This window comes from Dermochelys coriacea, chromosome 6 (genome assembly GCF_009764565.3).
Source record: "Dermochelys coriacea isolate rDerCor1 chromosome 6, rDerCor1.pri.v4, whole genome shotgun sequence".
Taxonomy (NCBI): domain Eukaryota; kingdom Metazoa; phylum Chordata; order Testudines; family Dermochelyidae; genus Dermochelys; species Dermochelys coriacea.
Window position 1 is genome coordinate 71,307,553 of NC_050073.1, and position 23,407 is coordinate 71,330,959.

General features: G+C 37.2%; 1 protein-coding gene across 1 annotated transcript in view; it reads left to right on the forward strand.

The window, feature by feature from the left end:
- LOC119858032 (formin) overlaps window positions 1-23,096 on the forward strand; it is a 284,466-nt gene extending 261,370 nt beyond the window's left edge. The window contains exons 17-18 of the mRNA XM_043516527.1: window positions 9,774-9,858; window positions 12,300-23,096. Coding sequence (XP_043372462.1) covers window positions 9,774-9,858; window positions 12,300-12,344 — 130 coding nt within the window. The 3' untranslated portion in view covers window positions 12,345-23,096. The remainder of the gene's footprint in view (window positions 1-9,773; window positions 9,859-12,299) is intronic.
- Window positions 23,097-23,407: the final 311 nt, after the last annotated feature.

A 23,407-nucleotide genomic window follows, 5' to 3' on the forward strand; every position in this document is an offset into this window, starting at 1 on the left:
CTTCCACATTGTCAGTGTGTTAATGACAGCATAACACATTGTCTCATGGATGCCACATACAGTTTTACAATATTACTGGAACCTGTCCTCCTTACAGTTTTTAGAAGATTGTACGTTGCAAATCACATTTAAACTAAATATTACTATTTCCTCATGAATCCTTAGGGTTTGAACAGTACGAATAACCAGTGTCACTGCCATATGTTCTACTGCAAAAAAGGGAAAGTGTTAGTGACCTTCTTCTCATTACTGGGGTAACTTTCTCCCTTCCCAGCTTTTCTTCACCTTCCTCCCCGACCCCATATAAGCTTCAGAGATGCCACTTTTTACTTCTGATCTCTTCCATGTTGTTCATACATTATCCAAAACAATGGATGGCAATCAGGGTGAGGTTCTACTTGTTGCTGTCTTTGTGACTGTGGTGACTGTTGTTTGTATTATGGTATAACCCATTATGCTAGGCACAACACTGACACACACATGATGGTCTCTGCCCCAAATATCTTATCTAAATATATGATAGGAGGCAACAGGTAGAGACAAAAAATGGGATTATGCTTAGTGTAATAAGTGGCAGCTGAGGTACACCAGTAGTTTAACCATTGTCAAGTGTTTTATAGGCATCACAACCTAAGTGAGTGAGTTTAAGTGAGTTTTAAGGAGAGATTTGAAAGATGATAATTAGATTGCTTTGCCGATTATTTTTTTCAGGGCATTCCCCCAGACATAAGGAGCAGCCTAGAAAACAGGTGAAGATGCTTGTGGGAAAATTTGACCAAAGGACATTAAAGGCTGGCATCATTTGCAGAGTGAAGTCAGAGTTTGACTGCTCTACATACTTCCCTTCACTCTCAAACCTCTATATGGTAGTTTGTGCATGAGTGAAAGGGAAAAAGGGAGCCAAATAGAGGGATGCAAAGAATGTTGTGATGTGGTCAGAGTGATGAGTTTTGCATTTTTGCAGCAACATTTTGAATGGATTTAAGGGTGTCAAGATGGCATTTGTTAAGACCAGAAAGGAGGCGATTGCCATAGTCAAGATATAAGCTAATGAGGGCTTGTACCAGAATTTTAGCAGGATGAACAGAGGATGGATTTTAGAGATGTTTTGCAGGAAGAGCTGTCAGAGTGGATATGGTTTAGATTGAGGGACAAGAGAAAGAGCATGCACAGATTACAGGCCTGAGTGGCAGGGAGGATAGTGTTGGTGTCCACAGAATATGAGAAAATGGTGTGTGCCTTTCTTGCAAGATACTCTGTCAGAATTCCTGTTCCTGAAAGAAAAAGATATGTATTCTCTGTTGCTCTTCTGCACCTGCTGTTTCCCAGTACATAAAATTATATTTTCTCCTCTTGGCTACAGAGTGAAGTCTGTGGTGTTGTCATATTTAACCCATATTCAGATGAACCAGCAATAGAGGATGTGGAAGTAACAGCATGCCTTCCAGCAGTAGATCCTTAAAGAAATTAAAAATAGGCTATCTGCATCAGCAATTTTAGGATTGGAGACAAACTTCATTGGCCTAGACAGACAAATACTTTTTGACTATATTCTTTTATTGGTTTCATAAAATATAGTATATACATATTTAAAATTCAGCTTACAGATGAATTTTATAAAATCTAGATAAATGTTGCAAATATGTCAATTTTCATTATATAAAAACCCATGATATACTGTGAAATGGTCAGTTTTGTAAAATTTAACCAGGTGTAATATACTGTCTAACCCAGTGGTTCTTAATCTGGGGTGCATGCACCCCCTGCGGGTGCGAGATGCCCTTTCTGGGGGTGCGAGACATGCCAGATTTTTTTAGAAAGTAAATCGTTGAAAACACAAATTAAGCACAGGCACGTAAGTACAATTATTTTGTTTCATCAAACCTATGTATTTATTAACATTATACATTTTTAACAATTACTGTAATATACAAACAAAAAAATATATCTAGGTTTAAAGAACGGACCTACTTCGACGATTTTTGATAAGGGGTGTGAGAACATATTTTGAGAACCAAAGGGGTGCAGGCTGCAGTAAAAGTTAAGAATTCTAACCTGTACATTACTTTAAATATGTGTGCGCTAAATTTTATGAACTTTTGAACAGGAATAGTGTCATCTATTGACTAGTAGCAGCGGTGGAAAGAAGGGAATGCACAGTTTTGTTGATTCACAGTAAGAGTTGTGGAGGGGGAGCAGTGGATTCTGCTCAGAAATTCATGAAGTCCTGAGAGATTGTGGCTATGCCCTGCTTCCACCCCCACCCCGCCCGCTCAACCCTTGAATGCCAGCAGAGCCCTGACAACATGGAGCAGGTGTAGAGAGAATTGCATGGGCTCAAGAAAGAGGAAAACATGCTGTGTTTGCTTCTATTGTATCTTTGGGTTTTAGAGTTACAGAAGGGAGCATAGGGGTGAGTGGTGATAATAGCAACCTTTATCCTACCAGCCCTTGTTTGCTCCTATGGAGATGGAAGTTGTTTTTGTGAGCTTATGGAGAAAACATTTTAAATATGTAAAATACTATGTTTAGTTTTATGTTTGTATTCCCTACAATTACTTAATAACAAATTATGTTTTCAACGAAAAATAATGGCCAAATTTTACAGCAGTGGCCTCTGATTTTGGTGCCTCGATTATTTGGGCACCTTGGTCTGATTTTCAGAGATGCTGAACACTCCCAACTAGGAGCGCAGGTGTCACTTTATTTCACATTACTTGGGGTAACTCAAAAGAGTTTCAGGTAAAATAATGGAATCATGATTTATCGGTTTAAAAATACGTAGCTCCATTTTTGTCACTTTCATCAGTTTTGTTTTTTCAAAGTAATGTGCCAGAGTTTAAAGGATCGTTTAATAATAGTTTTATATTTATATTATATTTATGTATGTTATTAAATATAATATACATTTATAAATATATTATTCCACCTGTATTCATTAAGATAATTTGATTTCTCTTGCTCAGAGATGACTGATAATAGTTCTTCCTTTGAACAGATTCACATTACAGCTGGTCAGAATTTGTGATTTTAACCAACTTGCATTCCTTAAAGTTTCCTCTTTTCTTAAAACACACGGAAGTATGCTTAATGTCTAGACATGAGCTGTGTCATTCATTGATTAATTCTGCCCAAACATATAATATGTAAGAAAAGATATTAAACCTTTCATCATGAAATGTGGTTTTCACAATTCAGTGTTCCAATATGAAGCCCCAACAAAAACAAATCTTTTGCTGTGTATTCCACATAGTACTGATTTTTGACTTGCAGATATATGCTTGTGATTGGGTGAATAATAGACTATATGGGCTTCCTGTTAGAATGGCAAAAATAGGAGGGGATAAAAAATAAACTGCCAGTTAGTGGAAGAAGCACATTAAAATTGGTTTCACTATGGTTGCTGATTTAAACAGACAAATCCGCTTGGCCTGATGGTGTGCTCTTAAATTACAGGGGCAATTGTCGTAGAATGGTCTGGTATGTTGTAGAAGAGGGGGCAGTTCTACTTCCTGTGAAAGCACTGAAAGGACTGCTATGGACTGCAGTGAGAGTTGGAGAGGAAGGGAAAATACTGAAAGAGAAAAACAGTAAAAAAACTCTCATAACTCAGTCCTCTGTGAAGAAGCTTAACTTTCAGACTATTTTACAATTATTAATGCTTAGTCTTCTGTCCCCCTTGGGTATGTCCACACTGCAATGTAAGACCAGGGGTAGTAGAACTCAAGTTAGCAGTGTCTGAGATGGTTAATGTGGGGCTTGAGCATCTATACTCATTTATAACCCCAGGTTAGGAATTACTGAATCTTGGGTCCCAAACTGGGGCTTAACTGTGGGCACTGCATCATATAGGCCCAAGTCCAAACACCCATATCCCAAACTGCTAGTGCCTTCCCAAAACATGGACCAGTCTAGTCCTCTGTTCATGGTGGGTTGGGAAGACTTGACTGCCCACCAAACTTGACTGTCCAGAGGACAACGAAGGTAGGCCCATTTCATTGTGGGATTCCGTTGGTGGACTCACAGAGCACAAGTCCAGTAGGACTGTGTCTACACTGCAAATCAATAGGGCTTGAACTCTGGGTCCAGTTTGACTCAGGATCAGACCTTCTATCTCTGGGGGTCCTGGGACCTTGTGGCCAAGCCCTGGGTTAGCACAATTTGTAGATGAAGGAGGGGGAGGTTAGGCTTGAGCCTGTGTTCGAACCTTTGGCTTGCATTGCAGTGTAGACATATCCCTTGAGTCACACAGTCCCCAAACTGTTTATGAAAGGTAAATTATCACTTTTTTTGATATGTCATAACAGCAAGAACCCACCCGCAAATCAGAAATACTAAACAAGAAATGCCACATCCCATTTAACAAAAATGTACAGTGCTGCCCTTGCAAGGTAACCAAACCTCTCTCTCTCTTTTGTTGGGGACTTCCTGCTTGGGATGGCTTGGCAGATCAATACCCCCACATTGCCTCACATGATGTTAAGAGAGAGGTGCCACTGTGTCCATTAACAGGGCACCTCTTGTGGTGTCTCACTCTCCGTCATGGCTTCGCCACCATCTCTGCTGTTTGTGGGGACCCGCGTCGCTCCCGGACCACGGCATCCTCTTCCAGGCACGGCCCTCTGGCTGTGCCCCAACTCCATTGTCTCCTGCCTTCTGGGAGAACCAGCAGTCCTTCGCCTGGCCTCTCGCCACAGTGGTGAATTGCAGCCCCTAGTCCAGCTCCTCGTTCAGGGGCAAACTGCAGTCCTTTGCCTGGCCACTTCCTTCGGAGGCCAGTGGGGCAAAGGTGGGGGCCTAGGCCTGCCCACTACTTTGAGGCCCAACCCAGGGACCCTATAGCTGGCAGCTGCTCGCTGCCTCTCCTCCTCTGCCGCTACCTGCTGTTCTTGGGTCACTTCCCCATAGCCCCAGCACCTACTCGGTCCCTGTATCAAGACCACAGTCTGGAAGCCAGCCAGGCTGGAGCTCCACTTGCTCCCCTGACCCTGCCCAGCACTGCTCTGTCTCAGGTACGTCTCTCTACAGGCAGCCAGTCCTTCTCCCTCAAGCTCCAGGGAGAGATGCAGCTCATCTCTGCCCTGCAGCCTTTCTTATACAGCCCAGCCTGGCCCTGATTGGCTGCTTCTAAGCCTTCCTCTGATTGGCTCGGTTCTGCGCCGCCGCTCTAAGTGCTGCTATTAACTCTTGCCAGCTAGTGAGGGGCAGTTTCCCCATCACACCCCATTATCACATCTTCCTGGTTATTTTACTTCATTCATGATTTTCCTACTGCTTAGGGAGTTCTTTGGCTGTCAAATCCTGCCCCGCCTCCCATCTCCAGGTTAATGACTCGTTTAACACTTGACTAACAAATGAGCTCAAATAACAAGACAAAGTGGGCACCTATTCATTTTATTTATTTATTTGGTAAGCCGCACAACCTGTTCATTCTCCAGTGACTCTCAAGCAGGCTGAGACCCTTATATTATTAGTCTTGTCAAACCACATTAGTAATGTTTTCTAGAAGTCCTCTTCAGTTGTTTTTCTGGCCATCCTATTGAACAAAAGGGTTATAGACTGCTCCCCTACTCTCAGGAATACCTTTTCCTTTCACCTGATCTCTGTAAAGTGTACAATATTAAACTAACCATCTTCATTAGTACTTAATATCACTGCAGTTACTGTCCGACAAGTAAAAAGGGATATTTAGTGGGATTTATTTGTTTAACTTCCAGTTTGACAGTCTGTTGCCTGACTTTTGTTTTATTGTAAATTGAGAACAAGTAATTGACAAACAGTTAAAATAAGCAAGGAAGTTTATACTTTTATAGGAAGGAGTACAGCAATTTAAGTCTATATAAATTCTCATAAACTGCATTTAACTTCTTAAAGGACTTGCTTTTTGACACATTAAATAGTTTATTTTAAGGTGATTAAAAATAATAGTATGTGGTGTGATATCCCTGCAAATCGGTTATTTACATAGTATCTCTACTTAAGACAATGTTAGACAATAATTGTTTATTCGTGTCTATGCAAATGAACTTTATCTCTAGTTTTACTTTTTGTGTATCCTACTAATCTCTGAGCCAAATCACACAAGTACTTGTACTTCACTTACTATTTATTTGTAGCATTTTAGCTGGAAAGAATTTCAGATACTATTTCATGATCATTACGTTCATTATACAAGTGACAACAACATTTTTGTTCACACCAAGGGAAGAGGGCAGAAAATGGACACAATAAGCAGAGAAAGGGTGGTGCTGCATATTTTATTTATAACATCCTTGCAGCTGTAAGCATAACTGGCTAATTAAGCTTGCCTAGTAATCAGTCTGACTTGTGCTTATAGCCGTGTATTATGTGTGTGTTTATTTGGGTATTCTATTTAAAAAAAAAAAAAAAAAAAAAAAGGTGGTTCCAGTGGTACACACATGCTACTTTAGAGGTTCATACTGCTCCAAAGTGTATTATAAATATTTGTAATTTTTTTCTGGAAAGCTACCATAACTTTAAATAGGCAAAGGTATTTTCCCATTTTCAGGTTAATTTTATTTTTTAAAAAGTGGGATGAGGGATTAGACAATAGCTGCCTTCAGCTAACTCTCTTTTGCATTAAGTTAGTTTTCACTTCATTTTATTTTAGCCAATTCTAGGCTAGCATTTCAACACACTAGTAGCAGTATCATTTCCAAGAGTAGGTGGGGGCTGTTATTATTTATAAAGCCTCTTCACAGTGTGGTTACTTTACTGACCTAATTACTGAACTAACCACTTTCTTATAACTAGGGCAACTCAGTTTAAAAAATAATGAATAGTTAAGTCTGTGTTAAATTTTTTCTTGTGGTGCTGAGACTCCATGCTAATCCTTACCAGTCACACATTCAAGAACCTATAATGCACACCAGCAGGATCTACACAGACCAATGAATGCACAACACATTAGTGTGCTTTAGAAATCATGGCCCCATAGTGCACATTACCACACCATGTGGACAAGCCCTTTGTTTCATAAAAGTGATATGGTAAGCAACATATTATTCTGTTTCAACTAGAAAAGCTTTTCAGTTCTGCACTAATATCAGACAGGTAAGCATTAGCAGGTATAGTAGAACCTCCTTTACAAAAACCTTCGGGAATAGAGGCTGTTTGTAACTCTGAAATGTTCATAACTCAGAACAAAACATTATAGTTGTTCTTTCAAAAGTTTACAACTGAATGTTGACATAATACAGCTTTGAAACTTTACTACGCAGAAGAAAAATGCTGCTTTTAACCATCTTAATTTAATTGAAACAAGCACAGACAAAGTTTCCTTCCATTGTCAAGCCTTTTTTTTTATGTTCACTTTTTTAGTACATTACATTTAGCACAGTTCTGCACTGTATTTGCTCTGTGTGTGTGTGTGTGCGTCCTTGTTGCTGTCTGATTGTGTACTTCCGGTTCCAGATGAGGTGTGTGGTTGACCAGTCAGTTAGTAACCCTAGTGTTCATAACTCTGAGATTCTACTGTAGTCTCAGCACCATAAGTACATCATTTAAGATGACCTTACCTATTCATGATTTTTTATCTTGATTTTATCATCTCCAAGATTCTCTGTGGTTAAGATGTTCGCTCAGTTTATTTTGTAGTTGTTTGGAAAAAGCCCATAGTGCCAGTACAACAACCATAACCGCAGGGAGGGAGAGAAATTTAGGACTTACCAAATAGGTGGTCCAAAATGAAGGCATTTGTAGAATTCTGAACATCCCAGTTTGATCCTACTGAATCTAAACACAGTAACTGCCTTTAAAAACTGAGGGGCACTTCTTTGTCATTATAATCTTTGCAGTTATGAGATGTGTACTCTCCAATGACTAGCAGTCATCTTGTCATTAAAAAGCAAACCTCATTTGCTACCTGAGAGTTGTGAAGAGGTGACCTAGGGAGCATGTTAAAAGTTCAATAACTTGTAGACATCTGGACATGCTAATAAAATAAGTATTATAATTTATAAGAACAAAAGGTATCACTAAAACTGTAAACAGATTTGATATTGTGTAAACCAAATCTCATATCAGTCTAACTTAAGGTGTTTCTATAGCATCTATCAACATAGAATGTAAGTGGTATTGGAAGTAAGGCTTCTTAAAAGTAACTTCACTGTTCCCTCATGCTCTTAGGCATTCGCAAGGAAAAAATGAGGTTCCAAATGCTAACAATTGTCCAACAGAAGCTTCCAAAATACATAGTTCAAACAAGGAATGTTAAGTTTTAAAAATGAATTAGACACTGATAAACACTGCAACATATTTATTAATATATTTTAATAAAAATGTTAGGAATCCCAATTGCTGCTGGAGGAATGTGGTACACAGTGGTACAAGAGGGAAGAAAGCAGTAATTGCAGAACTAATCCACATTATTTGTTGCTTTACATGGAAAATTCTTCCAAAATGTAGTGTGTCAAAGGCAGTTTGAACTGGTTTTGGTATTTTAAATACTTTATTGGCTGGGCACAGAAACAGAAAAAATTAAGTAAAAGGAGAAGGTAAAATTGGTCAGTATGACAGTGCCAAGAACTATAAAGTTTATAAAAAAAAACTGTTTCGGTGTATGGTAGTGGAAATTGGGTTGTCTTTTTGTAATCAAAATTTACTTGCAATTTCCTTTCCTCTTGGACATTCCAGACTAAAGTATAAACCAAGTGTCTACACCCTCAGAGCGTTAGTGATATGGAAAGTTGGAAGGGTGCAATCTTTGGGATGGGGTGTAGGGGAGGTTAATAGAAAAAAGTGCAGTTTTGTGTAGAGAAAACTGTCTGATTTCACAGGATAACATTAAATTTCAGATTTCATAAGCACATGTTTTAATGGCCAGTATCAGACAAATGGTGCTTGAGGGGGAAAAAAATCCTTCATGATTTCTTTCTCCTAAAGTCCCTGTGTGTTCTTTTCCCTTCTCCCTCTGCTGCTCTCAGCAGACTGGCTTGCAATCTTTGTCTGATATCAGGCCAGCAGGCTCTAGCCAAGACCCTCTACTCACTTGCCTTCTGCACTCCCTTCTCTACTTCAGTGAGATTGATCACTTGATAGCATTTAAGACTTTTCTCTGTGTATGTTCAGTAAGGAAAAACCTGGCAGACCATTTTAATTTCAGTTTTTTTCTACAGAGGTTTCATGTTTATCACAGCAAAAAGTAAGTTTAATATTTTCTGTGACTGCTCTGAAAATAATAGTTATGTGAAGACAGATTAATTTAAAATCCACTTAAGAGGTACCAAAATGTACACAAATGATCAGCCAGCTAGTGTGTGTGTGTTTTTTTTTAAATAGGGGTATCCTCTTGCCTGTGTGTTATAACTGCTCTGTGGTGTGGGGAGGAGTTCTCTAAAACCTGGCTCCTTCTAAGAGAACCACATGGATGAATCCCTACAAATGCGCCACTGATTTCCGTGGGGCTGCACATGAGCGTGGGAGCTTGCCCGTGTACATTGCATAGCAGGATCAGGGCCTAAGTCCTTCCATTTTTTATTTTCCTCTCTAGTTGAGAATTCATTCACATCTGCCACTATAATATTTTAGTAGGTGCAACTGAACAAATTTTAGTTAATAACACTGGTTCATTATTTAGACTAGATGTTGCTGTTCATCTTTGCCTTGTGTTCCTTTAGTCCATCATTCATTGAGCAATGCTCTTAAAGAAATCAGAGATAGTGGTTGATGCATGTGTAAGTATACCAGTCAGATGTAAAACAGTTTTGTTTTCTTGTGTCTAATACTATATTTTGTGGTGTATTTTGTTTCAGACTGAAAGAGGCTCAGCAATTCGTAAGCAAGTTAACTGAAGAGAAAAAGGTTGAAACAAAGAAAATCAATCCCATGGCTAGTCTGGTATGATATATTCCTTAGCCATAACTCACTGAGAAACTGTGCTTTGCATTTCTCATCGAAGTGTCGCTAGTAGCATGCATGTTTAATCAGTTGAAAAGCAACAAACTGATATTTGTCCAGGGGGGAAATCTTTAAGGTCTTGCCTATGGTGGTATAACAACTGAGTTTAAAAATGGGGTTTAAACCTTATTTAAAGCCTCTTGTGGCCAACTCTGGCTCTAACATGGGTTGAACAGCAAAGTATGGAAGAAACCACTATTCTCGTCTCTTTCTCACAAGTCTCTATGCCTTTTTCCCTGCCATCCTTTAGAATGCTCTATCCAGACCTGTTCAAAAAGCCCCCTTCTTGTCTTGATTCAGACCTCTCCTAAAGACTGTCTTCTGACATCTCCCCTTGTTAAGTGAGGGGGGAATATTTTTAAAAAATTAACAGCCCAACATCATATCATTTACCCTTGTCCTTCCTGGCCACTCCTTTGTTTATGAGCCTTATTTTTTGTTGTACCTTGTCAAATTTACACTGAGTTGTCTTTGGGCAGGAACTGAGCATTATCTGTTTTTTGTGAGGCACTTAGGCTTGAGCAAAATTATCTTAATATGCATAGGCCTAAAGCATACTGGCCAGCGAAACCATGGCTAAGAATCATGTTTGGCCACAATAAACATGCTTAAGAATAGTTTTTAAACTGAGTGGTTACATAGTCTAAAACTGATCAACAATATGGGATGTAGTAAATAGGATGAAATTCAATAAGGACAAATGCAAAGTACTCCACTTAGGAAGGAACAATCAGTTGCACACATACAAAATGGGAAATGACTGCCTAGGAAGGAGTACTGCAGAAAGGGATCTGGCAGTGATAGTGGATCGCAAGCTAAATATGAGTCAACAGTATAACACAGTTGCAAAAAAAAAAAAAAAAGCAAACATCATTCTGGAATGTATTAGCAGGAGTGTTATAAGCAAGACATGAGAAGGAATTCTTCCACTCTACTCCGTGCTGATTAGGCCTTAATTGTGTCCAGTTCTGGGCACCACACTTCATGAAGGATGTGGACAAATTGGAGAAAGTCCAGAGAAGAGGAACAAAAATGATGAAAGGTCTAGAAAACATGACCAATGAGGGAAGATTGAAAAATTTGGGTTTGTTTAGTTTGGTGAAGAGAAAACTGAGGGGGGACATGATAACAGTTTTCAAGTACATTAAAGGTTGTTATAAGGAGGAAGGAGAAAAATTATTCTCCTTAACCTTTGAGGATAAGACAAGAAACAATGGCTTTAAATTGCAGCAAAGGCAATTTAAGTTGACATTAGGAAAAACTTCCTAACTGTCAGGGTGATTAATCACTGGAATAAATTGCCTAGGGAGATTGGAGATTTTAAGAGCAGGTTAGACAAACAGCTGTCAGGAATGGTCTAGATCAGGAGTGGGCAAACTTTTTGGCCCGAGGACCATATCTGGGTATAGAAATTGTATGGCAGGCCATGAACGCTCACAAAATTGGGGTTGGGGTGCAGGAGGGGGTGAGGGCTCTGGCTAGGGTGCGGGCTCCAGGGTGGGGCCAGAAATGAGGAGTTCAGGGTGTGGGAGGGGGCTCCAGGCTGGGGTGGAGAGGGGCATGGCAGGGGGTGGGCAATATATAATAATTCTCTTCTCCAAAACCTGATTAGCATTTTTCGTACGTTTCCACTCTAATAATTTTGGACACATGGAAGTAAGTGGAATACTGTCATGAATTGCACTGAGATTTTTGTTTTGTTTTTTTAAAGAGAGAACATTCAAATGTTTAAGTTGACCTGTTAACTGTGTGCTTCTACCTTTTCAAGATCAGAGCAACAGCAGCAACAGTTGCCTTTAACTTGTTCTCAAGAATCTTCACTTCATTTCTCAGGAGACGCTTCCTTACTTCCAACTCACAAAAACCCTCCTGTCAATCAATGTAGCAATGCCCATGTAGCTGAGCAAATTAAGTTTTTTTTTCCTACTCCCCACAATCGGCTTCTATGAGGGTCAGCTTTGAAAGCAGAATGGAAGAAGCTATTAAAATCATACATTTTGTATGCACTATTTTGAAATGTTTCCAGCTTTCTGCAGCAGCACTGATCTTTGCAAAATGTCTTGTTTGTATTTAAAGTGACTGACTCCTTAAAGACATATAGAACTAGTTAAATTCATAGAAAGGCATGTCTGGGGTCTGATAGTTGAGCATTGTGTGTTGAAAGAAATCATTGCAGGAAATGACAAACTACAGCATAGTTTAGAGATTTATGGTATGGCACTCCAGGAGTTAATTTTCTGGAGGAAAAAAAAGGCCCCAGTCTACAATGACTGGTTTGCTACTCCTTAGTTCAGTGTTCTAGACCACATGCTTGTTGCAATTTGAGAACAGATGGAAAATTAAAGACAAGAATGATAATAAAGCTCTTTTTTCCTGAACAGAAAGAAAAACTACGTCAGAAGGAAGCCAGTGTGACCACTAACTGAAAGAAGATACATGAAAATAATGACAGTGTGACTTAATACCTTGCATGATGCTTTACTATGCCCATTCCCCAGGGAGCACCTTACGTTAATGTTATGGAGTTCTGCTTTTCTCATCTCTTTCTGAGACAATCCACTAAAGACTTTCCAATCCCTTATAAAGAGTTAGCTCATTCAGTAGAGGAAGCATTAAGAAGCTGTTTACAGGGGAATTATGAAGGGTTTTATATAACTCTTCCTTACCTGGCTTAAAATGCAATTCTTTTCTAAATGGTTATTTGAAGCACTCTATGCATAGTGCACTAATGCGGAAAAGATAAAATCAGGATTTTGGATGTTAAATTAAGTAACAGTTAACAACCTGTATATTGCTTACTTTAGGTTCATATAGATTACCACAGAGGTACAGTTCAACTCATGAGAGGCTATTCTATCATAAGAGTTTAGACCTCACTATTAACTGAGGGAAACATTGATTCTAAATCATGTTTGATAGTCTAAATAAGTATTAAATTCATTTTGTTAAAACTAATGCAAGTTTATTATAATTAATGTATTCTGTATTTTATTACAATTATTTTTATAGAAAACTCAGTCTATGCCATATGCATTGAAATAGGAATAATATTTTGCACATGTGGAGAGAGAAATAGCTTCAGATTCTGTTGTCTTATAATATATAGATGATATCACTGGCAAATTATTTTTATGGTTTTGACTTGATGTTTCTTACATGTTCTTCGTGTTGCCTGATTCAAAAAGACAAAGGACAGAAGCATTTTTATTTCAAATTATCGATGCCATAAGATAATTTATTTGTCATCATTCATCTAACTATAGTGCATAACACATCTCCATAAAGTCATATATTTACTGCTAAATTTCTGGCTTTCAATTCTATTGAAGCTCATATTCTTTAAAAATAAGCACCTCACTATAAAACATATTACACAACCTTCTCTTGTCTCCCCATATATTTATATCTGTATGTATAACACAAACATATACTCTACTATGTTAGCATTTGAGGAGGAAGTAAGAGAATCTTGCTATCATCTTGTCATAATATAACCACTCTTTGTGAAGTATCATTTAGGGCCTGAACCCATGAACTGCTGAGGGCCCTGAGCTCCACTGGTATTTTCAGGCACTCATTACATCACAGGATCAGGTTCTTAGAAAGAGAGATCCTTGCAGCAGACAAAGTTTCAAAGTAGAATAAAAATAGTGAATATTAAAAATAAATAGAACTTTTGTTTTAGACCAACAATAGACTGCAACTAACCAAGCAACTGGGTAGGGATCTTATAAAGAAAACTTTCCACAATTACTAAATCGTAAAAACCTTGTGACTACTAGGGTCACTACAATATATGATGAATAAAAATGAAATAATGATAAAGCAAAAAAAGTATAGGACATACAGTAAAGAAAGTATTAATCCCTTGGCATGGTAGTTGAAAAGAATATACATGAAAGAAATATATTGGGTTATCTACATAGCAAATGAGATGCAATAAGAATAGGTATGAAGCAAGATTGATAAGGTGGTTATATATTTATTAAAGAAAACAATAGTTGTAGCACCCCTATTTATGTTTCTCATTTGGAGAGTTCTGAACAAATAAAGTTAAGGGAGGTAAGATAGCCTTATATATTTTGGAATTTGTAGCTGCTGTTGATAGACTTAATATGTGTAAATATGCTACCAGTGAAAACAAATTGAATATGGATCAATAAAGGTAAATAGATTCATGGGGAGGGGGTGTTCCCCCAGTTAGCATGGAAATTTGCAAGAACATTCGAGCGCTAGCGATATGGTGGTACTATTTTTCCAACTGAAGGAAAGCAAATTCCAAAGATCAAAATTTTCTGTCTTCCATCAAACCAAGCACAAACATAAGCGAAATACATCTACTTTGGCAATCAGCATTAATGATATACAATATAAGCGATATACAACTTAAGCAATAGTGCTCATACAAGCCAAAGATTAGAGAACAGCAGTAGGCAAGACAATTTTGATGAGTCTCTAAGCAAACTACTGTACTGAATATTGTTCTGTACCTGTCAAAAAATTCTGGAATATTGTAATTAGAGCTAGATGGGAATTTTCTGACATTTTCTGAATTTTCATTAAAAAATGCAAATTAATCAAAACAGAAAATCTTCTTGGGAAAAGATTGCTTTCAACGTATCTCTTGGTTTGAAAAAATTTTGTGAAAAAAAAGTTTTGTAATTGTCAAAATTAAATGAAATGTTTAAATTTGGGGTTCAAAATGACTTTTTGTTTAGAAATAGTGGTTAATTTATACTTTAAAAACATTGTCAAAATTGAAATTAAATGTTTTAAACTTATATAAATGAAACCTTTGAATTGGTGCCATCTGAATTTTTTTTTCTAATTCTTAGTTCCTTAAATTTTTTGAGATTTTTGACATTTTGTCCCAATTCGGGGAGAATTTTTTTTTCCAAAATCTCAGAATTTCTCACGATGGAAAACCAGTTCAGTTTTCCACCCAGCTCTAATTGTAATTATTTTTTTTCCCCTGAAGAGGGCGATTATGTTTCAAACTTCCACCCTTTTATTACTAGCGGGATTACTACTAGATTAAATAGAAAAGAACATCTAGTTCATTTGATCCATTCCCCTGCTCAAAATTTAATGACTTTTGTAAGCCTTAGTCTAAATGAATGGACATGACCAGCTAAACTGCATGATGGTACACCGCTGGCCAATATCCACAAGTGGCCAGAGACCTTTAATACTGGTGCCAGTATTATGAAGTTATTCTAGCAAAAAAGTGGCATTGGTGATTAATAGATATTATATTGAGGCTTGGCAGAATTCAATTTTTATTATTTTGAAGAATAATATTGCTGTTAATTTTAAGTATTATTTAAATTTTTATCATTGCAGGAAATTGGTGGGGGCACAGAGGAATCAGACAATTATTTAAATGAGAGTAAACATATTTCAAACAGGTAAAGCTTTATAACTGTTAAAATACAAATTGTCAACATCCGATGTTGAAGTATACAAAGTAAACATCCTTAAACTCTAATAAGTTCTCAAGCAGCATTTTTTCTTACTTTGCCTGTGTGTGTAAATTTCTATTATTATTGATGAAAATATTTTTGACGGTTGTTGTGTGTACGGTGAAATCAACAGTTACTCACATTTACTGATTAAAAATTTAATCCTTTCAAGCCCACTTATATCTATATGTAAATTATATAATTATGCACTATTTAGGTACTCTAGATTTAACATTTAGAGATCAGCCTGAATCAAAATCTGGAATGTGAATACCCCTGAAGTTTCTGTCTAATAACACAATGGCACAGCATAAAGTGCTATGTCAGGGAAGTTGAAGGCACTTCAGATGTATTTTGAGGACAGATTTTTAACCTGAGCTTTCTGATCTGGGGAGGAATAGAAAAGACAGAAAGGAGGAGGAAAGGAAGAGGTAGAAAGGAAAGAAAGTCAACAGTTTTTTTTTTTTTACTCCCTTGCTATTCCCTGGCCTTTGGAGGTTTGTAAAGAAGACCAGTCTGAAAGGGTCCTATTTTTCAACATTATCAAGGATAAACATATGGGACCTACTGCACATTAGCTTGCTAGGAAAGGTTACGAATAAATTATAATGCCACTATAACTGTGTAACACTATTTTATCCATTAGATTTTGAGAGTGAGGGGAATACTTATATTGCTGTTACCTCTTACTGCTTTCAAAATGAAATAGGTTATTTTGCATATTAGAAATATTTTAACAATATACATTATATTATCTTTATGACTTTTCTTTTGATCTGTCCACGAGTGACTTATGGAAGTCTGTCTTTTATATTGTGTGCCTTATTGTGAAAATCCACATTTATAAGTTTAATGATCTAAGAATATATTTAGAGTGAAATTGGAAGAGGTTTGTGTGGAGAAAAATACTGATAGAATGAGCCTGTGATCCAGTGCATATGGAAATTTAAACAAACTGGAATTGCTGAAATACTCAGATAGCAGAAGGAGAGATAACTAACCACTGTACATTTGAGTCATCTACCAGGTGATGAGTAAAAATGTGTAAAATAAAAAAGTGCAGTTGTTTACATATCATATTTGAAATGGACACCTTGTCAAGCATGGAGTGTTTCATAGAATGTTATTTCAGGAAAATTCCCCTTGGGAATTTCATAAAACACAGGCTTGTTTTCTTTCTGATTTGTACCACAGAGAACCCCAAGTGTAAGATTGTACTGTAAATCAGACATTTGGAGTCTATTCTTTCATCCAAGTGCATGGGATTTACACATGCAACCATTGTTATAAATGGAAATTTCCCTTTTGCTTTATTATTGTTCCGCATGATTTTAAACAACATGAAACACTGAAAGCTAAATATCCCCCAATCCAAACTTAATAAAGACAAGTGCTGAAATATATAAGCATTGTAACAGAAGGAAAAATACTTTGTATATACAGGAAAAAACTTCAACATAACTTATGAACCAAAATATTAATAAATATTAAACCTATTTTGTAAGTCTTATCAGTAGTTACAGGGGCTTAGATAACCCTGGAGACATCCTCTTGGAATCTTCAGACACTCTGAGAATTTTTTTCAGTGCTCTCTCTTTAACCTTTCAAGTAGTCCTGGGAGGGACGAAGTTTAGCTTAGGAATCTAATCTTTCTAAACTATTGAGGATGTCTCAGCCTTTTCAGTACTAATACCCACTGGATCAGAGGACCAGGTAACCTCTTCAGCCTTATCTACACTAGCATTTTTGGTGAATCCAGCTAACATTGCATTAGCACCACGCCTTGAGCATCTTTTTATAACAATGTCATCTAGACCTTCTCTGAAGAGGATTGGATGGCATGGTGGTGAAAATGCCTGAGCCTTCTCCACACAAATGCTCTGACCATTGCCACCTCTCTTGAAGCTTTCAGAGTAGCATCCGATGAAGTGAGCTGTAGCTCACGAAAGCTTATGCTCTAATAAATTCGTTAGTCGCTAAGGTGCCACAAGTACTCCTTTTCTTTTTTCTCTTGAAGCTGTAACTGATGCAGTGCAAGTGGGAGCTTTCCTCCAAAATACTAAAGATAGACATACTTTTAGCATGGCTATCAACTCCCCCTCCACACCGCATGTCACAGCAGCCAAAGAGTATCTCAGAACAATGTCAGCTCCAAGCTGAATGTAAAGCCATTAGCCTCCAAATAAAAGATGCTTTTATAGAATAGAAATCTATAGATTTTCCTGGAGCTGCTGTCATCCAAGAAGGATGTTGATAAATTGGAGAGGGTTTGGAGAAGAGCCATGAGAATGATTAAAGGATTGGATAATATACCTTATAGTGAGAGAATCAAAGAGCTCAGTCTGTTAGCTCAACAAAGAGAAGGTTAAGGGGTGCCTTGATTACAGTCTAGAAGTATCTACTTAAGGAATTAATGTTTAATAATGGGCTTGTCAGTCCAGCAGAGAAAGCTTTAACATGATTCAATGGCTGAAAGTTGAAGCTAGACAAATTCAGACTGGCAATAAGGTGTAAATTTTTAACAGTGGGGGGTAATTATTGGAGCAATTTATCAAGGGTTGTGATGGATTCTTCATCACTGACCATTTTTAAATCAATATCAGCTGTTTCTCTAAAAGATTTGCTGTAGTTATTATTTTGGGGACATTCTGTAACCTGTGTTATACCGGAGGTTAGACTGTGATCACAATGGTCCCTTCTGGCCTTGGAATCTATTAACCTAAATTCAGCAGTACCTCAGTGGAATGCTGTTCCATCAAACCAGTGCTTATTGTAGCAGCAGATTATCAATTCTTGAGCTCTCTTGCTTTCAAAAATCAGGAGATTTTCTTTATCTAATGTAATTTGTAGCTGTGCAGGCTAGGATAGTGGTACCAAAGTAATCAAATCTCATGATTTTTGGTGCTATCTGTAAAGATTGAAAGAAATGATTTTTTTTCCTTATGCCATAACATTTCAGCTAGCCAAGTCAATTGATTGGTTTGGGTATTTTTTTGTTTTTCTTCTATTAAAACATTAATATTGGCCACTGCTGGAGGAAGAATATGTGATTAGATAGACAACTGCTTTTATCAAGAATGCTAACACCGACAGTACGCTTATTTACTACAATCTTTCTCCATAATTGATGTTTGTCGTCTTATAGTCAAGCATTTAAAAATTGCCTCTAAGCAGGTTGTGAATAGCTACTGTCCATCTAATTGATTTCCAATTGAAACATGAGGGGCACCATTCTGTTGCCCATGTGATTCATATAGCACTTCTTGTCCTGGTTTTCCAGTAAACTCATGGCAACTTCTTTTTCTGTCTAAATGTTTTCCATACCTGATGAATGCCAAGCACAGTGGAAGATTGCAGTTGCCTGTTGGCTCAGTAAGTAATGCCATTCCATTTTGATTAGACCTGCGTTTTGCTTCATCAGTTAGGCCAATATTTTCAAAAATGGGTGCCTAAAGTTAGGGGATTTTCAATAGTGCCCAAAGTAAGTCACTTAGGTGCTTTTGAAAATCCCATCTTTGCATCTGTATGTAGGCACCTATCAAAGCTGAACATTGTAGAAAAGCATGCCATTTAGTTAGGAACCTGACAAAGAATATGTTTTTTTAAATTCAAGGCTCTGGATGGGTATAGTCCAGTTTTGTTGTGGACCTCACTTTATTTTCTGAGGAATTTGTAAGTGCCTATTAATGGGCTTTGGGTTGGTAGTCTTCTGGCTTCTCTTAGTTATCTTTGTTTTGGAGAAAATTCTGTTTGCCTATAATTAGGAAGCAAATAAAAAGAATGAGGTGACTTGATTACAGTGCATTAGTTTTAAAAAGAGAAAATACCAGAAATTCAAGGGCTCTTTGGTCTAGCAAAGAAAGACAGAACAAGAACCAATGGCTGGAAGTTAAATTCAAATTAGAAACAAGCCTCAAGTTACTAACAATGAGAGAAGTTATTCACTGGAACAACCTACCAAGAGAAGTGATGGTTTCTCCATCTCTTGATGACTTCAGATAAACACTGGATGCTTTTCTGGAAGGAGTGCTTTAATCAAACGCTAGTTTTTGGGCTCAATACAGGAGTAAATGGATGAAATGCTATGCCCTGTGTTATACAGGAGGTTAAACTAGATGATCTATTGGTCCCTTCTGACTTTAAAATCTTTGAAACCATTAATGATATTCTTAATCAGTAATTTTAGTCTCTTACATAAAACTCAGTAAGTCAATTATTTTTCCCTCTTCAGCACATCTATAGTGAAAGATTAGTGTTCAAACTAAATGAATATTTGTCCTGAACACTCTGTTTTTTTGCAAAAAGAAAAGGAGTACTTGTGGCACCTTAGAGACTAACAAATTTATTTGAGCATAAGCTTTCATGAGCTACAGCTCACTGCTACTCTGAACTCTATTTTTAAGCTATTTCCACACTATGAGCTAGGATTGTGATTCCCCGCTCGCATAGACATAATTTGTCATCTGAGGTAGTAGATAAAAATAGTAGTGTAACTACGGTAGCATGGGTAGTGACAGCCACAGCCCAAGCTAGTTGCCTCAAATACATACCTAAGGGGTTCAGGTGGGTTTGTACCCAAGACAGCTAGCCAGTGCCACTGCTGCCCGTGTTACTGTGGTCACACTACTATTTTTAGCCTGTTAGCTCAGATGAGAGCTAGTACGAGGATATCTGCGTGAGTTGCAAATCACACCCCATAGCTTGTAGTGTAGACATAACTTTAATTTTAAAAATCATTAATAATAGTGATAGTGTTTCATAGAACAACATAATGCAATAAATTAGTCTAAAACATTAACTATAATGGCATTTGTATTATTTTAAATGTCTCAATAGATTGTTTTATTTACCTACAATATAGATGCACAGTTTTGACTTCAGCTTTACAAATGCCTCCATCAAATTTTTTCATTGTATAATAAAATTTGAATTGTAAACTTATTTAATCATTTAAAGGATCTAATTTGATAGCAGATCAAAACAATAAGACAAAATTAATCGAGCTGGTCAAAAAATCAAACCCTATTTTCGCAATAAGAATTTAAAATTTCATAGAAATATAGGGCGGAAAGTGACCTCAAGAGGTCATCTAGTCCATCCCACCATACAGAGGCAGGATTAAGTATACCTAGACCATCCCTGAGAGGTGTTTGTCTAACCCGTTCTTAAAAGCCTCCAGTAAAGTGGATTCTGAGATATTTCTGATTACATCCTTTTTGTGCCTCTATCACCTCAAATGTATCATCAAAAATCTAATATATGGTAGAATGAAGCCATTTTAGAGGACTTGATCCTGTAAGCACTTATGCATGTGAGTAGCTTTATTAGTGTAAGTAAACCTGTGACCCCAGATCATTGCCTCCTTCAGGAAAATCACAGGAAGGAGTTGTGGGGGAGGATATCTCTGTGCCAATCCACTCATGGGAGTAGTATTTGAGTGTTCTGACTTACGTTTCATATATATTTTCCATATCTATCCAGGGTTCAAGTGGAGAGAGACTGTAGCATACCTGAAAAACAAAAAGCTGGAATAATATCATTGCTGTCAAAACAATATAAAGCTCACTGCTTTTCCTGAGCATCATCACTGCAGAAAGTCCAGAAGAGACTGTCTACTACAGTACTGCTAGTTTTGGGGGTTTTTTTAATTATGAGATTTTCTTGTGTTAAACAGATATGCAAACTATAGCCTGGTGACTACTAGACTGTCCTCTAAAGAGGCCTAATTATCAGACCCAGACATTTTGCTCATAAGAAGCAGATTGGGTACACACTTAAGGGGACACACAACCAGGGGCAGACACTGGTGCCCCAACGAGACAGTATCATCCTCAAACAGGGTGAGAAGTGGGGGAAGCTGGAGGCAGGGGATTTAAAAGGCTGTAGTATTGTAGATTCAGAGAAGTGATGCCAACTGAAGTACATTCTTGCCTTAATGCACTGGTTTTCAATTACACTGATCTGTGTGGAATGAGGAGACTCTGAGCTCATGCTCAGAGATGGAGTGAGTAGTGGATGTTTTACAGAGACATGCTAAATGATAAGTAATTCGTTTTTCTGTAGATGACAGATGAGCCTCCAGGAAACTTGTATCTGTGACTATCCATCCACCCTGGTGCCAGTGGGATGCCTCTTTCAAATGCAAATAGCAAACATTCCAGAAGAGTAAATTTAGCTTGATTGAAAGTGTTTGCCAAGTATTTGGGGGCTACCATTTGTATATCTGTTTAATGCCAGGATATTTCATATCCCCTGAGTGCCATAGCTATGCTGACCTAACCCCTAGTGTAGATGCAGCTAGGTCAATGGAAGAGGGCTTCTGTCAACCTAGCTAATGTTGTTTGAAGAATGGTGTTCCAGCAGGAAATGGAAAAATCCCTTCTGTTGCTATAGATTGTGTCTATGCTACATGATTATGCCTGCATAGCTACAGCACCATAGCTAGTAGTGTCCTCGTAGTATAGAAATGACCTAAATCTCTTAGGGCACTTCTGATATTTTTAAGTTGTGTTTTTGTTTGGGGGATGTGTTTGGTATAGAACTATTCTCAGATATTTCTTTCCAAACTATAAACCTAATAGCTAGCCATAGTCATATGTTATAAGAAGCAAAAATAGAGAAGGATTAATTTTGGGAGACGTGGAGGTTGACTGACAGACATCAGGATTTAGCAGGCATATGGTGTGATTCTCAACATTTTATTTACTTCTTTTGAAAAGCAGCTTTCAAAAATCTTTCAAACCAGTACTAGTTCAAAGAGACTTCACTTAAAATTTGCACCTGCTGAGCATGATTGCTATTGTTTCCCTTCCCATCTCCCACTCCATATCCCCTGCTACACGCTCAAAAAAATATCTAAATACAGACCTCTTGGGCTGTTAGGAATTTGCTGTTAGAAATTCACTCTTAGGCAGATATTCTGTGGTGCACTTGTGTTAATTTTCCTTTTAGAATGTAGCAGAATGGCACATACTATAGCAGTATCATTGTATTATGGGAGTGCATCTAATAAGTTCCACAGACACAGAGGTTATTTTCTTTACCTATGTCAATATCAGATTTGTTTTAATAAAACAACCGCTTTGCCTAGATGCTATCGCATATGACAGCATTAGATGTGTTTGCTGTTTCCACCCTTAGTCCCATAACATTTGCAGCAAAAATCCTGGAACACTTACATTGTGGAGTACTTTTTCTTTTAAGACACAAACACTAAAACATTATATATATTCAAGAAAAATAAGCTAATGGAATTCAGGTACTCTTTTTCTTTACAATGTGACCACATGTATCTTTATCATATATCGGAACTTTTAATTTTGTCAAAATACCAACATATACAAATGAGTTGAATTTGTAAAAAGAGAAAAAAAAAGTTGCAACAAAATGAAGTATTTATTTTTAAAGAAAGTGTTAAACAACCATTGTTTGTAAATAATAAAAGAATATATTTTCCTCCTCACTATTACTCTTCACCATATCAATTGTATTTTTGTATGTAAAATATATTGTTTAGATATTATAGATTTCTCTATTCAAAGAATTCTGTTGAGATAGTATGTTTTACTAATCCTTATACAGTTAATAATCTAGATCCCAGTGAATTTATTTAAAAAGATAGAATCTATTTTTTGAGTCTGCAAAAGACTAAAATATGTAGCTTACAGATGTCTATTTGCTGAAGGTATTTTAATAAACATTGGTTTTATTTGTGTCTGACACAGTTTGCAGGTCATTTTGTGGGTGTCAATTTTCTTTATTGTTGATATTATTTCTGACAAGACACCTTTCAAAGCATATAATACTTTGAGCTTTTAAATTAATTTAAATAAACCCACCCATGTTGTACATGAAATAAAAACAACTGAAATGTAAATCCATATTTCTGGAAATGTATCTCTGCTATCTTCAGACAACTAACCCTCAGGCTCCCCATTCTTTGTAAAAAAAAGATTCACACGCCCAGATTTGGCTTTGGACTATGACTGAGCTATCATCAGTAGTAGTGGTTAACTGTGCTGGGCCAT